The 16,661-nt window shown below is 43.1% G+C and overlaps 2 protein-coding genes across 3 annotated transcripts in view; both read right to left on the reverse strand.

Moving 5' to 3' along the window:
- The window catches only part of MYOM3 (myomesin 3), a 92,254-nt gene extending 90,355 nt beyond the window's left edge, over positions 1–1,899 (reverse strand). For both annotated transcript variants that reach the window (XM_082244304.1, XM_082244303.1), the window contains exon 1: positions 1,785–1,899. In XM_082244304.1, the coding sequence (XP_082100430.1) occupies positions 1,785–1,797 (13 nt within the window). In that variant the 5' untranslated portion in view covers positions 1,798–1,899. The remainder of the gene's footprint in view (positions 1–1,784) is intronic.
- A 598-nt stretch (positions 1,900–2,497) lies between these two features.
- Positions 2,498–16,661, reverse strand: part of LOC309548112 (uncharacterized protein) — a gene marked incomplete at its 3' end in the record, with an annotated part of 77,218 nt that continues 63,054 nt past the window's right edge. Inside the window, exons 6-12 of the mRNA XM_082248078.1 lie at positions 15,148–15,243; positions 11,849–11,937; positions 11,595–11,639; positions 9,570–9,912; positions 8,192–8,235; positions 4,735–4,875; positions 2,498–2,610 (exon numbers count right to left, since the gene is read on the reverse strand). Of these exons, the coding sequence (XP_082104204.1) occupies positions 2,498–2,610; positions 4,735–4,875; positions 8,192–8,235; positions 9,570–9,912; positions 11,595–11,639; positions 11,849–11,937; positions 15,148–15,243 (871 nt within the window). The remainder of the gene's footprint in view (positions 2,611–4,734; positions 4,876–8,191; positions 8,236–9,569; positions 9,913–11,594; positions 11,640–11,848; positions 11,938–15,147; positions 15,244–16,661) is intronic.

Genomic DNA, 16,661 nt, shown 5'->3' on the forward strand with positions numbered 1-16,661 from the left:
CTTGTGCTGCTGCAAGGCTTAACACTGTACACTTGACTCTTCAGGGCCCAACCGCTGGTGCCCCCTCTACACTTTCAGGGTCCTCTCACTAGGCACCCCCTCTGACACTTCAGGGTCCTCTCACTAGGCCCCTCCTTGACACTAGCTGGCTCCTGGATCCCTGGGACCTTCACCGGAGTGGTCCCCTCTACACTAGGCAGACCCTCAGGGGCAATTCACAGTACTCACAAACTTGGCATGCTTTCCTGGAACTGAACACCTCTATCTCCACTGGTCCTCGGCACACCGCATCCTCTCTGCAACTCAGCTCAGCTCTCTCTCTGGACTCTCAGGCAGCCACCCGAGACCTAACCAATCCTTCTGACAGGAGGAGAGACAGCCGTACCCTCCCTCCTGGGACTCTGCTTGCCACCAAAGACGCTGTGTCATGCATTCCCCTGATACTTATACCCACTCCCAGAATCCTGTGCGGCAGAGTCTGCCTTTCTGGGGTAGATACAGGCCTGAATGTGCCACTGATTGGGTTTCCTCCACTGCCCAATGAGAACCCCTCTCATGGAGCCAGTGGGGAGACTCCCCAGCCTCAATAGCAACACCTGGGAGACATGACGGCCCAGCTGAAAATCATGGCCCTGCTGTTAGGCAGCCAAGGCCCACTATACTTTGCCTAGCACCTACCCGGTTGGGTGCTACATCGATTTTTGCACTTTTTAAGCACTTTGCTTTGTCTACTATTTATTGTTTGGTCATTACAACACTAGTACCAGCACCCACTTTCATTTTGTTCACTATAGCCTAATGTGATGAAATATTTAGATTTTTTTAAACTTTTTTATTGGCCGTGTTTTATAGCAAAAAGTAAAATATTTAGTTTTTTTTCCAAAATTGTCACTCTTTTTTTGTTTACAGCGCAAAAAAATAAAAACTGCAGAGGTAATCAAATACCATCAAAAGAAAGCTCCATTTGTGGGAAAAAAAGGACATCAATTTTATTTGGTTACAGCGTCGCACGACCGGGCAATTGTCAGTTATCACAAAAAATGGCCTGGTTATTAAGGGGGTAAAACTTTCTGGTCCAGAAGTGGTAAAATTCATACAAAATTCAAAGAACTGATTGTACCTTAAGCTCATCCATAGCTGACATGAAGAAAGATCAGAATCAGAAGAGATGAGCTTACCTGTCTACTGCTTCTTTTTTCACTGTTCAGTCACATTAAGTCCCGGTTCACACTACCGCGACTTGTCAGGTGACTTGTCAGCCTGACAAGTCGCGGTCCATTCTGTGCTACGGGGACCGTTCTAATAGGAGCGACTCAAGTCGCTCCGACTTAGAAAAAGTTCCTGTACTACTTCGGGGGGACATCGGAGCGACTTGCATTGACTTCCATTATGTGAAGTCCGTGCAAGTCGCGCCAAAGTCACTGTGCACGCGACTTCACAGGTCGCCCCCGAAGTCGGATCGCCATAGTGTGAACCGACAATAAGAGGAGAGGATCTGCAAGTGTTACTGAGCTGCATCAGAGAAAGATAAGGTTTCCTAACCTACCAGACAGGGCTGTGCTGCGTGGCAGAGGTGTGTACATCTAAGGACTGGATAGTCAGAAATAAGAACCGTTCAACAGGTAAAACAGCTCCCTTAAGTGTATTTTATCTGTATGTTTAGCTATTTGTCTGGAGTTCAGCTTTAATTATATGAAAATCCATGGCATTCCTTAAAAATCATTCCTTATAATTCATCTTAAGGAACAGGTTATAAGAAAAGGTGCATTTTTTTTTCTGCTCACCCCTTACAAACATATAGGTAGTTTGCTCCTGGTGACCAGATGCAGCAGGCACACTGATCGTATAGAATCCTTCATCTTCTTTGAAAGCCGGGGATCCACGAAGAGAAATTTCACACCCCTCACAGATTATTTCCCGGTGCTCTGTCTCTTTTAGTGGTGTTCCTAATGAAATGAAAAGGAAAAAAATAAAAAATTGTGATATTATATCTACTTAGGGCTTATGCCCACCAGAACGCAGTGCTGGGAACCCTTGTTCCATGTATCTTTTCAACACTGCGTTCAAAATGCACTGGGTGTGCGATCTGCTGCAGATGTCAGTTATTCCTAACGACACTCCAAGTGCAGATCGCAAACAATGCACCATGCGATCTGATGCAGTGTGTTTTTGAAAAGTAGTGCGCACTATTTTTTGTGCGATTTAAGCCCATTTAAATAAATAGGCAGAAAACCATGGTGCAATGAGTTGCACAGGAATGCGGACTGAGTTCCTGTGTGATTCAGGTGTGAATCAACCCTAAAGAAAACAAGCCTACTAATGTTGATCTCTGGCCCTTGGTCAGAATTTTTTGAAAGAAAGTGTTACACAAATGCATTGCACCAAAGAATTAATGCCACTAACATTTTGTATTAGACTTGTACACTGTTTTTGTCTGTTTTCTGTAGGTAAACCTTAATGCGGATTTTAGGTAATCCTTAATCCTCAATGCAAAGTTTTATTCTGACAAAGCCATCCATGAGGCAGGCTGCTTCTGCTGCGTTGCTCCTTTAGATAATCCATAATGCTTTGGGAATCCTTTGTCATTCAATGTGTATTTGCAAAAGAAAGCTTGTATACATATAGTAGAAAAAAACACAGATAAACGACTATTGAGCCCCTGTTCACACTGGGGCGACCTGTCAGGCAACCTGGTCGCCTGACAGGTCGCCGTAGGTCGCCTTGCATTGAGAAGCTATGGACCCGTTCTAATAGGAGCGACACAAGTCGCTCCGACTTAGAAAAAGGGTCCGGAGCTTCTTTTGGGCGACCCGGAGCGACCTGCATAGATTTCAATGTTATGAAGTCCGTGCCGGCCGATCCGAGGTCGCGGTGCGAGCAGCGTGCCGCGACCTCGGAGGTCGCCCCGGGAAGTAGCGTCGCCCCAGTGGAACGGGGCCTAATACTACTATTAAAAATTAAAATAACATTGACCCCAAACCAGTGTATGAGTTTGAATCTTTTCAGTTCCAATAAAAAATGAAAAGACCACAGCTACAAATTCTGATAGACACCTATCAACCCAGGGCTCCAGTGTCATCACCTGGGTGGGTGCTTCTCTGATCTTCGGGTCCCTGGTGCTGCTATCTTGTGTGTGGAAAGCACATTGTGACTACCTTGTGTTCCACAGCTGGAGATGTGCTGTGCTTTCTCTTTTACTGAATTTTTATTACAATTTTCCAGTATAACAGAGAAAATAGAACAGCACAGTAACAATGAGTGCGTTTAGAATGACAATAAAGTTTGTACTTGGTTTTTTACCCAAGAGCTAAGTGGAAGAGACAACAGTCCGAAATAAAATATAAGAGGTATAAAACTCATAGGATAACGATTCGTGAGAGTAAAGCTGCATACACACTATACACTTTTCTATAATTTTTTTCCTTTAGATTTTTTCCTTTAGATTTACCAAAACCATATAATATGAGGTCAAACCCAAACACTTTCAATTGGTATGCAAATCAGGCAGGCCCTAGCACTACACAGTTGAAGGTAAATCTAAAGGAAATCGATCAACAAACATTGTATAGTGTGTATCAACTGCAAGGGCTGTAGAGACATATGTACACTAGAAGATGCCAAAGAAGTGGGGAACAGTTTTCTGACTATCGAGGCAATATTATATAGTAAACCCCTAATGTCTCTAGGATTCCATGACACAAATCGAGATGAAGAAAAAATTAATGAAATATGTTCTTGTGGCTATGGCCTTCCCTATTCTACTGAATCCCTGCTGTGCTTTCTCAATGATCTCAATGATCAATGATCTCAATGATCCCACAGGTTGTGGGCTCGGGAGGGCAACTTCTGCTCTGCTTGCTTAGGCAGAAGAAGAAGCGACCTTGTCAGAAATAGGAATCTGTTCCCCAAAAAAAAAAAAAAAAAAACTGTTCCAATAGTGGTCGAGGAGGTGGAGAGGATAAGCAGGACTGCAAGGGCTGTAGAGACATATGTACACTAGAAGATGCCAAAGAAGTGGGGAACAGTTTTCTGACTATCGAGGCAATATTATATAGTAAACCCCTAATGTCTCTAGGATTCCATGACACAAATCGAGATGAAGAAAAAATTTATGAAATATATTCTTGTGGCCAGGCCTACCCTATTCTACTGAATCCCTGCTGTGCTTTCTCAATGATCTCAATGATCCCAATGATCAATGATCTCAATGATCCCACAGGTTGTGGGTTCGGGGGGCAACTTCTGCTCTGCTTGCCTAGGCAGAAGAAGAAGCGACCTTGTCAGAAATAGGAATATGTTCCCCCCAAAAAAAAAAAAACTGTTCCAATAGTGGTCGAGGAGGTGGAGAGGATAAGCAGAACTTCCCTTTTCAGGTGAAGTTCCGCTTTCAGGTAGGACAGTAATTTGTAAAGTATATTTTAAATTGGTAGTCCACAAACTGGTAGTTGAGAAAATCTGGACTACACATACTAGAACAGGTGTCTCTCTCTCTCTATCTCTTTCGATATATACAGTATATATATATATATATATATATATATATATATATATATATATATATATATATATATATATATATATATATATATATATATATATACTGTATATACACACACACACATATATATATATATATATATATATATATATATATATGTGTATTCTTTTTGGCTTCTTTTTTTTTCTAAAGATAATAAAGTTTCTTGTATTGCATATAGGAAAATGAAAACATACCATCCCTAAACCACTGGACACTTGGCTTGTGTCTCTCAAGGCTGGAGGAAACAGAACAGGACAAGGCAAATGATTCCTTCTCTTTGGTAAACACAGGCCTCAAGACACTGGTGAACTCTCCTTCATAGGGTGGCAATAAAGCTACAAAGTAGAAAAAAAGAGTTTAGGCTCAATTCTACTACATTAAAGGAACTTATCTATACAATGCCAAAGGTGGACTGAATTATAGCTGGCCATTCCTGATCATTATGTAATATTAGGCTGCATTTCATAATCAAATCAGTGTGCTAACCTCTAGTGATAATACTGCATGTGATTTTGCAAATTTGGTGACAAGGCTGTAGGGCAAACGAGTTAGGGCCGGTTCACACTTGTGCGACTTGTCCGGCAATTTGGGACTAAGTCGTACTCCATGATGGTATATCTGCCATCCATTTGTCCCGGCCCTTCTATAATTGTGGTGAAGGTTTATCCATGAGTAGCGCATAATTTTTTTGGGGTGGTCAGGTGAAAGAAGTGCCTTCTCTAGCTTAGAATTGGTTAATTGCACCTTTTGTGAACCCAGCTGAGTCTCTGCTGCATGGTGAAGTTGTAAATATCTAAAATGCCATATTGGAGGTACCCTAAACTCACGCTGCAATTGGACAAACAGCTTAAATACTCCTTGGTCATACAGCTGATGTAAGTACTTTAAGCCCTGTTCTGCTCAGTGCAACACATCCTCTAGGGTGTGAAAGTGGTGTAGGCGGGGATTAAACCACAAGGGCTGGTTGGTAGATGTTATATGATTAGTTGTCTTAAGGATGTTTAAACAATGGTTGTAGATTTGTAAGGAAGCTTTCAAAGTTACAGTCCCTTGAGTAGTATTAACAGTCCGCCTGTAAATAAGGTTACTTAGGGTTTCATAGGATGAGACAATGACTGCTTCGGCGGCTGTAGCCACGTTATTCATCTGCGTAAACATCCACCAATGCAGGTATACTAACTGAGCGGCAAAGTATTTTGCTTGTGGTAATTGAATATGAATCCCCAAATATAAAGGAGTTTGTAAGTTGTAATGGGCAATTCTGGGGTAGTGAGAGAGGAAGTCCCAAATCAATAGGAAAAATGCAAGATTTTGTCCAACTGACTTTGAACACCAAGAATTGCCAAAATTCTTGAATGGTCCCTACGATATTTGGTATACTATACACCTGCTTAGTCACATATAGAAGCATGTCATCAGCATATAGTGAAACTCTTTGTTCTAGTGAACCATTTCGGAGGCCCCAAAACTGAGGGGAGATTTGGAGTAATTCCGCTAGGGGTTCGATGGCCATAGCAAACAAAAGAGGGGAGAGCAGACACCCCTGTCTCATACCCAGTTGGATTGAAAAGGGTTCAGATATGATATGTTTAGCCCTAAAAATGTGCCCTAGGCGAGGTATAAAGGATGTTAATCCAGGAATTAAAGGTTTCCCCAAAACCATATTTTTGTAATATTTGTAGTAAGAAATGCCATTCTATAGAGTTGAATGCCTTATGGGTGTCCAGTGCCATGAGCACTTTAGGGGTATCCGAATCATTGTGGACTTGTAGGTTAGTATACAATCTTCTAAGGTTGATATACCTGGAGCGTCCTAGGATGAAGCCAGTTTGATCCGGGTTGATTAACCAGGTAAAAACAGTATTCAAACAAGTGGCGAATAATTTAGTAATAAGATTCATAGGCGTGCGCACAGGGTGTGTCGGGTGTGCCTGGGCACACCCTAATCACCTAGGGCACATTAGCATTATCGCTCTGTTTGCCAGTGAGGAGATGGGAAAGATCTCCCTCGGACCTGCTCTGCCATAAGAGAAGTGCCACACACTTCTATTTCACTTTGCCAGCAGGGAGAGTAATGTACCGGGGCCATATACATGTAGGAAAACACATGCATGTGTATTTAAACTTTGGGGTGCACACCCTAATGCAATAGGCTGCACACACCTATGATAAGCTTGGAGATAGCCTGAGAGCTCTGCATTAGAGTATTGAGCTTTAGAAGTGTAAAGATTGGTATAAAATTGGAGAAAAGCCTCCATCACCTGCTCAGTAGACTCTCTCATTCAGCCCGTGGCTTCTAATATTCTGGGGATAGTGAAGGGTTCAAAGGCTGGTTTGGGCAGAAATGCTAAAAGTTTGCCATTCTTGTCCTCTTGTTCAAAAATATGTTGGGCAGAGTTTTTTTTTTTTTTTTTATTCTTATCTGTGAGGGTCACGGTATATGTCTTTTCAGCCTGTTTCCAAGCTTGATAACTAGCTATTGTGGGATCCGTTTCGTAAGTAGATTCTAAATCCTTAACACTGTTTGCTAGCTAAGTAGGTTTGGAATCATTAGTCCATTTGAGCTCATGGACCTCTTTCATATAGGAGCCTCTCATTGCTGCTTTTAAAGCATCCCAACAGAACCCTTCTGTAACCTCTGGCCCATTTTCAGCCCAGATATGTCTCAAATCATCCTTACACTCATACAAAACCATGGGATCAGCCATCCAAAAAGGACTCATATGCCACACACCACACACGCAAGCCAGAAGACCCCAAGCTCCTCAACTGCAAGACCAAAGGGGCATGATCAGAGAAAGCCTTTGGTTTGTATTGTAAAGATACCACTCTAAACAGAGATTACGGCTGCGTAAATGCCATGTTCAATCTGGATAGCGTATGATGAGAATCAGATTGACAAGAGAATTCCCTACTATCAGGGTGCTTCCATCGCCATATTTCCACCCAGTCATAGCTCTCCATCCAATCATACAAAGCAATTTGAGAAGATCTCTCTAGTCTGTCAAGTGTGAGAGATAGCATTGCATTAAAGTCTCCAGCAATAAGTATAGTAGCTTTAGCTATTTGGAGAATTTTCCCTCTACAGGCAAGTAGTCTAGAGATATCAAATGGCGGGGTTGTATAAATGTTAACCAAACTATAGAAGAAATCCAGGTACCTAATTACAACAATAATATAACAGCCTTCCTGGGTCAGAGACCACTTCAATCTGCACTGATAGGGCCTTGGTGAGTAGAATGGATACTTCTGTAGAGTAGGAGGAATAGGTAGCATGAAAAGCATAGGCTATGTGTGGGCATTTCAAGGCCATTACTCTGGAGCCAAAAAATGTGTTTCATGTAGGAATATGATATGAGGTTTAGCCCTTTTGATTTGACCAACAACTAGGGAGAGTTTATTTTTAGTATTAGGGCCTCTGACATTCCAGGATAAGATGTTAAGCATCATGATTCAAACTATAGACATGGGCATAGGATTGGAGAACTATGCATCGGGGCAATATAAAGTGCAAATCAAGGGTGACATCCAGGACATGTAGATAGGCATATAAGTATATCTGATTCAGGTGAAACAAAAAAACATAAACAAAACCAAAACTTCCCCACCCCCCACCCGGCCTCGACCAAGAAACATATGACGGGCTTTTACCCATAACCAACAGAATCCTGTGAGGGAAGCATCTGTAACAAGTCCTGTAACAGAGAAAGAAGGAGAACAGCAATACCAAAAAACACAAAAAGGAAGAAAAAATCAAAATAACAAAAAATTGTCCACCAGCAACACCTATGACTGAATTATCCATTCATAGGATTATTCCAGCACACCGGATGTCAGAAAGGAAGTGACAACCCAACTTTCCAGTAGGGGTCTGGGGGAAGGCACAGCGGCAAAGTGAGCTAGCCGAGAAGGCAAACAAAATCACTTCACATGGTCAAGCCAGTTAGAAGCTCCCATAGGAGAGGTGAAAAACTGAACTTTGCCATCAGCAACTACACAAAGTTTCGCTGGATATAGTATGCTAAACGGGAGACTTTTTTTCCCGCAGCCTGCGTTTAAAAGCTGTAAAAGCAGCTCTTTGCTTCTGAGTGGCCGCCGAGAAATCTGGGAATATGGAGATGCGGTTGCCGTTGTAGGTTATGTTCCCCAATGATCTAGCTGACCGAAGAATGGCTTCCTTATCCAGGTAATGCAGGATTTTCAACAAGATAAGCCGAGGAGGTGCCCCAGTGAGCTCTTTCAATAGGAAACAGTGACAAAAGTGAGTTTTAATAGATCTGATCCAGGTTTCCATAAATCATTCAGGCTCTCTGCCCTCTACACCTTTAGGGAAAACAATGAAACGCAGGTTATTTTGCCAAAAATTATCTCCTAGGTCATAGGTCGGCAACCCCGGCTCTTTTGAACCTTTGCCGCGGCTCCGGGGTGGATGCTAGCGAGGGGAGGAGGCGCACTGTGCGCCCCGTTACACTACCCACTGTGGCGCTGTCCTGGCTGTGATGTCGCGTGGGGGGCGTTGCGTGCGTTAGTCACGCACCGTCCCGACGTCACCTTCCCGCCCGCTGTCAGAGAGGAGGGCAGCGGCGCGCATGCAGGTTGAAGAAGACGTCCGTCCAGACTCCCGTCAGCAGCAGCACGCCAGGCACCAGTGTGAGGTAAGTGAAGTGATGCCTCATTGGGGGGGGGGGGGGGCCCACACACTGCTTTGAAGGGGGCACGCACGCACGCTGGTCACTACATTGAAAGGGGCATGTATGCTGGTCACTACATTGAAAGGGGCATGTATGCTGGTCACTGCATTGAAAGGGGCAGGTACGCTGGTCACTGCATTGAAAGGGGCAGGTACGCTGGTCTCTGCATTGGGGTATGATCATTGGGCATAGCAAATTTTGCTATGGGGCCCTGTGATTTCTAATTACGTCCCTGTTTTCGACCCCCCGGTAGGTTTTTGTAGGTTTTGCGGCTCCCAGTTTTTTTTTTCCTTCGGAAACGGGTCCAAGTGGCTCTTTATGTCTTAAAGGTTGCAGACCCCTGTTCTAGGTCATTAAGTTTAGCCGAGTGGTCCGCAACATGTTGTTGAGTGGCACGGGCCTCAGCAGCTAAAGGGGTAATAGCATCCTCCACATCGCTGATTCTTTGTTCAGCTGCGGTTACTCTGCGAATCTTCTGCATATCATGGCACACAGGCGATAGGTCCATTTTGACCGATTCTATTTGAGTAGTCAGTACAGTCTGGCATGTTTGAATGGCAGCCATACCATCTTTCAAAGTAAGAGTAGAATCATCACTAGAGTCAGTGGCAATAGAGACATCATTAATAAGAGGCTGGCTGTAGCCTTCTTCTTCTATGTCTTCTCCCCAGTTCCCCCCCGCTGTATTCTCAGAGGCAGTGTATACAGGAGAACTATGAGGGGGCAAGGGACCTTTAAAATGGTCCTTAATAGTAGAGGAGGACTGTAGCCAGGCAGAGGGGTTGCCAGAGGGTTTTTTTTTAACCTGTCCCAGGGAGAGGAGCAGCTGCTGGAGACTTCTGTCCTTTCTCCATCTGCGGCTAGGAAGGAAGCAGCGTCGGCCCGCCGCCATCCTGAGAGCTCTGGGGGACCCCGCTGAAAGTCGGTCCCCTTACCATTTGGGCAAGTTCTGCCTGATTCTAACCATCTAGCTGGGTGCAGCAGGGTATGGAATATCCATGGGTGTACTGCAATATGATCACCGATCCGCTGTGCCAACAGGATCAGTGAAGAAAGCCGGCGGTGCTGGAGGAGCAGCGAGAGAGTGCTGCTTACATGGACACGGCCGGACACGCCAAACACTTTCCAGGTTTTGTGAATAACCCCCTTAGTGCTTCTAATTTAGACAAGTACACACTACAGAGGGATATGCTTTGTTCATATTTCATGTCTGAGGTTTACAACAATTTTAAACTAACCAGTCTGTAGTTACTTGGTAAAGACTTTGATCCCTTTTTAAATATAGGCACCACACAGACCTTGCATCGGGTTGACTTTATTTCTTTATTTATTTATCTCCAGTCCCCACAGATGTTTACTTACATTTGCTTCACCTGCCTTGGGGAAACAATGTGGCATACCTAGTACTTTCATGTATAGAGAAGCTTGTGACCTACCCTTCCCCCTCCTTTCATGTGCCAGGGCAGGTACCAGGCCATTCATTTAGGCACGCAAAGCTGTCACATGCTGTAGGGAAAGAGTTCTAAGTTCTGTGTAAGCTCCAAGTTGTGGCTTAAAAATAAGCATGCGCAGAGGGCTTCCCCCATGTTGTTGCCCCCCCCCCCCGCAGTGCTGCTGGCTTCCCTCCTCCCCTCTCCCCTCGGCTGCTGTGGGTGATATTTCAGGAAAGCGGAGGAAAGAGCTAGCCAATATGTCATTTACCGGTCCCTTCCTTTTTCGAAATGAACACATTAAACACACTTACTTACAGTGTTCATTCATAACTGAAGCATAGTAAACTGTGCTACTATGCTTCGGTTTGTGAATGAACAGGAAGCTGCTCAGCACAGAGCACTTCCTATTCATTCACTGTCCAGTGCAGCTGAGGCTGCAGAGAAAGGCATGTGTGTTTGAGCTTTATGGTGCACACTGTAATGAAATAGGCTGTGCACACCTATGGGCTTGAAGCTTAAAAAGAGTCTTCTCCACAGGTGAAAGGTGTTTTATATGAGCTGCTATGGGTGAACGAAGTATAGTATGAGCAGCTATGGGAGTCTGGATTAACATAAACCTGTTTCTTAAACCTATGTTCTTCCAACCGTGTGCAGATGAAATAAAAAACAGGATTTTGCATTGCATATGATTAGATGATTGAAGTGAACAATTTTACCATATGTACTAAGTAAGGCAAACATTCACTTTGTAAATGTGCATTCTCTACAGTGCACCATTATAATCCTTATCAGTGTTAATTTCATTGTACACATTTTCTCACCTTTACCATGAGAGTCAAAACATTTTGATGCACCACTGGGTCAATGAGATTTTTGTTCAGTTTCTAGTTGTTAACTCTTTATTATTAAACTCATTCCTGTTTCACTTACCAGGATATGAAACCGAGTCCCAGCCTGCTTTTAATCCATGATATTCTGAAAAAAAACAAAAAACACAAAGAATAGCATGCAATGTATAAAGATTTGAAAAGAATCTTCTATAGGCCTAGGAGATGGGGCCCAGAGAGAAGTTAGCAAAGAAATACAGCAGGTGTTTGTATGTTTCTATGCTATTCTTTTGGGCCTAGAATAGAAAATTGTTTCTGTCTACATATCGATTGCTTTTGATGCTTTAAACTACTTACCTTTTACAACCACATTAGCGAAGGAGGTTGCCTGGCCAAAATCATTAGTAGCCACAACGCTGTAGTCAGCAGAATCTTCCATGGAACATCTATTTAGGAGAGAAGGGACAACATAATAGCCCCATATTTGCTTTGTGCATACTGACTGAGTGAGAACATAGCTTGTCCACACATTAATAAAAAAAGTACTCACAAAAATAAAGCTCTGAATACTATACAGGGACTACTGATACAGCTTAATCTGCTTTCATTTTATACGCACATACTGTTGTATGTGTCTATACACACACGCACACACACACACATATATATATTTATATATATATATATATATATATATATATATATACAGCATCTCACAAAAGTGAGTACACCCCTCACATTTTTGTAAAGATTTTATTATATCTTTTCATGTGACAACACTGAAGAAATGACACTTTGCTACAATGTAAAGTAGTGAGAGTACAGCTTGTATAACAGTGTAAATTTGCTGTCCCCTCAAAATAACGCAACACACAGCCATTAATGTCTAAACCGCTGGCAACAAAAGTGAGTACAGCCCTAAGTGAACATGTCCAAATTGGGCCCAAAGTGTCAATATTTTGTGTGGCCACCATTATTTTCCAGCACTGCCTTAACCCTCTTGGGCATGGAGATCACCAGAGCTTCACAGGTTGCCACTGGAGTCCTCTTCCACTCCTCTATGACAACATCACGGAGCTGGTGGATTTTACAGACCTTGCACTCCTCCACCTTCCGTTTGGGGATGCCCCACAAATGCTCAATAGGGTTTAGGTCTGGAGAAATGCTTGGCCAGTCCATCACCTTTACCCTCAGCTTCTTTAGAAAGGCAGTGGTTGTCTTGGAGGTGTGTTTGGGGTCGTTATCATATTGGAATACTGCCCTGTGGCCCAGTCTCTGAAGGGAGGGGATCATGCTCTGCTTCAGTATGTCACAGTACAGGTTGGCATTCATGGTTCGCTCAATGACCTGTAGCTCCCCTCATGCAGCCCCAGACGATGACACTCCCACCACCATGCTTGACTGTAGGCAAGACACACTTGTCTTTGTACTCCTTACCTGGTTGCCGCCACACACGCTTGAAACCATCTGAACCAAATAAGTTTATCTTGGTCTCATCAGACCACAGGACATGGTTCCAGTAATCCATGTCCTTACTCTGCTGGTCTTCAGCAAACTGTTTGCAGGCTTTCTTGTTCATCATCTTTAGAAGAGGCTTTCTTCTGGGATGACAGCCATGCAGATCATTTTAATGCAGTGTGCGGCGTATGGTCTGAGCACTGACAGGCTGACCCTCCACCCCTTTAACCTTTGTAGCAATGCTGGCAGCATTCATACAACTATTTCCCAAAGACAACCTCTGGATATGACGCTGAGCACCTGCACTCAACTCCTTTGGTCGACCATGGCGAGGCCTGTTCTGAGTGGAGCCTGTCCTGGTAAACCGCTGTATAGTCTTAGCCACCGTGCTGCAGCTCAGTTTCATGATCTTGACTATCTTCTTATAGCCTAGGCCAGTGATGGCAAACCTTGGCACCCCAGATGTTTTGGAACTACATTTCCCATGATGCTCGTGCATTCTGCAGTGTAGTTGAGCATCATGGGAAATGTAGTTCCAAAACATCTGGGGTGCCAAGGTTCACCATCACTGGCCTAGGCCATCTTTATGTAGAGCAACAATTCTTTTTTTCAAATCCTAAGAGAGTTCTTTGCCATGAGGTGCCATGTTGAACTTCCAGTGACCAGTATGAGAGATTAAGAGCGATAACACCAAATTTAACACACCTGCTACCCATTCACACCTGAGACCTTGTAACACCAACGAGTCACATGACAACGGGGAGGGAAAATGGCTAATTGGACATTTTTACTTAGGGGTGTACTCACTTTTGTTGCCAGCTGTTTACATTAATGGCTGTGTGTTAAGTTATTTTGAGGGGACAGCAAATTTACACTGTTATACAAGCTGTACACGCACTACATTGTATAAAAGTGTCATTTCTTCAATATATATATATATATATATATATATATATATATATATATCTAAAAAAAATATATACATATATATATATATACTGTATATATACTGTATATATATATATATATATATATACACACAGTATATACATCTCCTATGTGTCCTTTTTCAATATGTTGTGCAGCATATTTGATCAATGCGCTTATGTTCAGGTATAGGTAAAATCCAGGGCATTTTAAGTAAAATCATCATTGAGAAGAAAATCATTTAGGTAATGGTTCTAACTAACAGCCTTGATTTTTTATAACAGCAAGGCAGTTCGCTAATCTTCAATCACATACTATAGAACACCTCACTAGATCATGCTTTTCCTGTGTCTGGTTATACTAAGTTGTTTGCATTATATGGACTTGTGTTCAATTAATTATCTGTAACGTATGTATTAGATGGGATAATATCTTTTTTTGTTCATAATATAGTATATTTCATATGGTTTTCCTAACAGTTATTGTTATAGCTGATCTTTCCACCAGATGGCAGTATATGCTTTCTATATATCTTAACCACTTAAGCCCCAGCCCTATTTCGGACACTTTTTGTTTACAAGTTAAAACCAGTATTTTTTCCTAGAAAACTACTTAGAACCCCCAAACATTATATATATTTTTTTAGTAAAGACTCTGGAGAATAAAATGTCGGTCATTGCAATATTTTTTGTCATGCGGTATTTGCCATTTTTTTGGAAAAATTTTGAAAAATCACATTTCACTGCATTTAAAAAATACTAAACAGTATTAGCCGAGTCACGTCATCGGAGACCCGATCGAAGCCGTTTCCGACTTTGATCGGGACTCCATCCAGCCGGCGGACCTGCCGGCTGGGTGCTCGGGTCTACGGATGGGATGGGATTGAAAGTCACGGAAGGCGGCGGGAGGGGGGCGGGGAACGTCCCCTCCCGCTCATCCGGGTAACGATCGAGCGGCTCCCGAGCCGCATCGGACGTTACTGATGGAAAGCCGACCATTGGCTCTAAACCATGGTACCGGGATGGTGTCTCTAGCTAGAGGCATCATCCCGGTATAACCCCGCAAAGTTTGCCGACGTAGTCCTGCGTCACTTTGCGGTAAGTGGTTAACTTCCTACAAACCATTAGCAAGGTGCATGGGTGTAAAAAAGGTTTGAGAATAAACTGAAACATTGTTTTCTGTCTACTCTGCATGCCCATATTGCTGCTAATTAAGACTTAACAAGCCGCTGTAACCTAAACATTTGCTTTCTTGTCCAGGGGATCTCTTACCTGCGGATCTCTAAAGTTAACATCCCATATTCATTAAGTATTCTGTATTTTCCAGGAGGTGATGTTCTTAGTTCAATAGGCTGACCATTTTTAAACCTGAAAAAGATCTGTAGTAAATGGTTACTGGAATTGGTTACTAGACCTTTTTCTTAGGCTCACCAAAAGGTTGCAACCTTATTTTATCCTCAGGTGACTGTTACCATAAAATTATAACCCACATTTTATAGATTCTTTAATAAGACTGTACACAGAGTAGAGATGATCTGTAAAGTGAAGTAGCCAAGAGCAGCCTTTAAAGGTAAACTCTACTTTCATGGAAAAATATCTAACAAAAAAAATAAAATAAAATCACATATACAGTTGCTACATGTAGTCAGGTGCCGGACTACAGAAACGTGGAGAAGTCATATCCCTCTTTACATTCAGTTTACTTTCACTTTCTCTTTTTTTTTTTTTTCACTTTTTGTTAAGCTGAATATTGTGTTGCACTATCCCCTCCAGTCAGCAGAGGGAGAACTATAGCCGAAAAACCTATGGATTCTAATGCAGAACGCTGAGGATCATGGATAAGCCATATTGTGGAGCTTATAGAGCCTTTGCACTATAATTCCCTAAAAACACTGGGTCAAGGAGGAGCAGTGGAGCTGCTTTTCTGAGACTGCTCAGCTAGGCTCTCTCTCTTGGCGCCAAGGGAATCAATGAGAGCACATTTGCTGCATACTGACCACACTGCTGAGAGGCCAGTCCAGCATAGACCCGGAGGCAGTTCAGCACAGACCACAGAGATCGCATCTGCACCGTTGCCGTAGGGAGATCAGAGCATCCTCTCATCTACTTCCGTCTGTGGAATCTATGGAAGCATTATGTGAAAAGAGTGAGGGGGAATCCCTTGTTCAGAGAGAGTTCACAGCCGCACCCCAGGAACTGGTGAGAGGGCTCACTGCCTATTTCCCACACTGCTTGTAGGGAGCGAATCACTACAGGTAGGACAATAAGTATACCACACCTACACTGCTCCTGAACCACATCTACACTGCACCTATACGGCATGTTAGATTTTCAACACTGTTGCTAAGTGCGCCAATGCTATTTTAAGGGCCCTAACTTTAGCCAACAGAAGAACACAGTAAAGGACTACCCCTATCAAGTGATTTACAAGTCTCTAGCTGTTACTCACAAAAAGGGTGCCTCCATTCAGTTAGCCTGGGCCTAGCATGGTCACCCTAATGCACTCTGGCAGTGTAATCTTGTTGAGAACTACTGCTAGATGTTTGGCTAACAGAAATGTGCATGCACAAAGAATAGCTAAAAGAAATGCACATGCTTGCAGAATTCTCACCAAAATAGAGACTAGGCGTACGCATGTGCACAGGGGCATGCACTCAATGCATGTTGGTGCCAGATGGACTATTTGAATGGGCCCCTGCTCTTGCTCCAGTGCTAACTGGTCTTTTAGCTTTTCCCTGTATCCTGCTATTACTCTGCTTGTTCCCCTGTTGCTGTCTCGGCTTGCC

The sequence above is a fragment of the Pelophylax lessonae genome, assembly GCF_965119305.1.
Source record: "Pelophylax lessonae genome assembly, chromosome: 2".
NCBI lineage: Eukaryota > Metazoa > Chordata > Amphibia > Anura > Ranidae > Pelophylax > Pelophylax lessonae.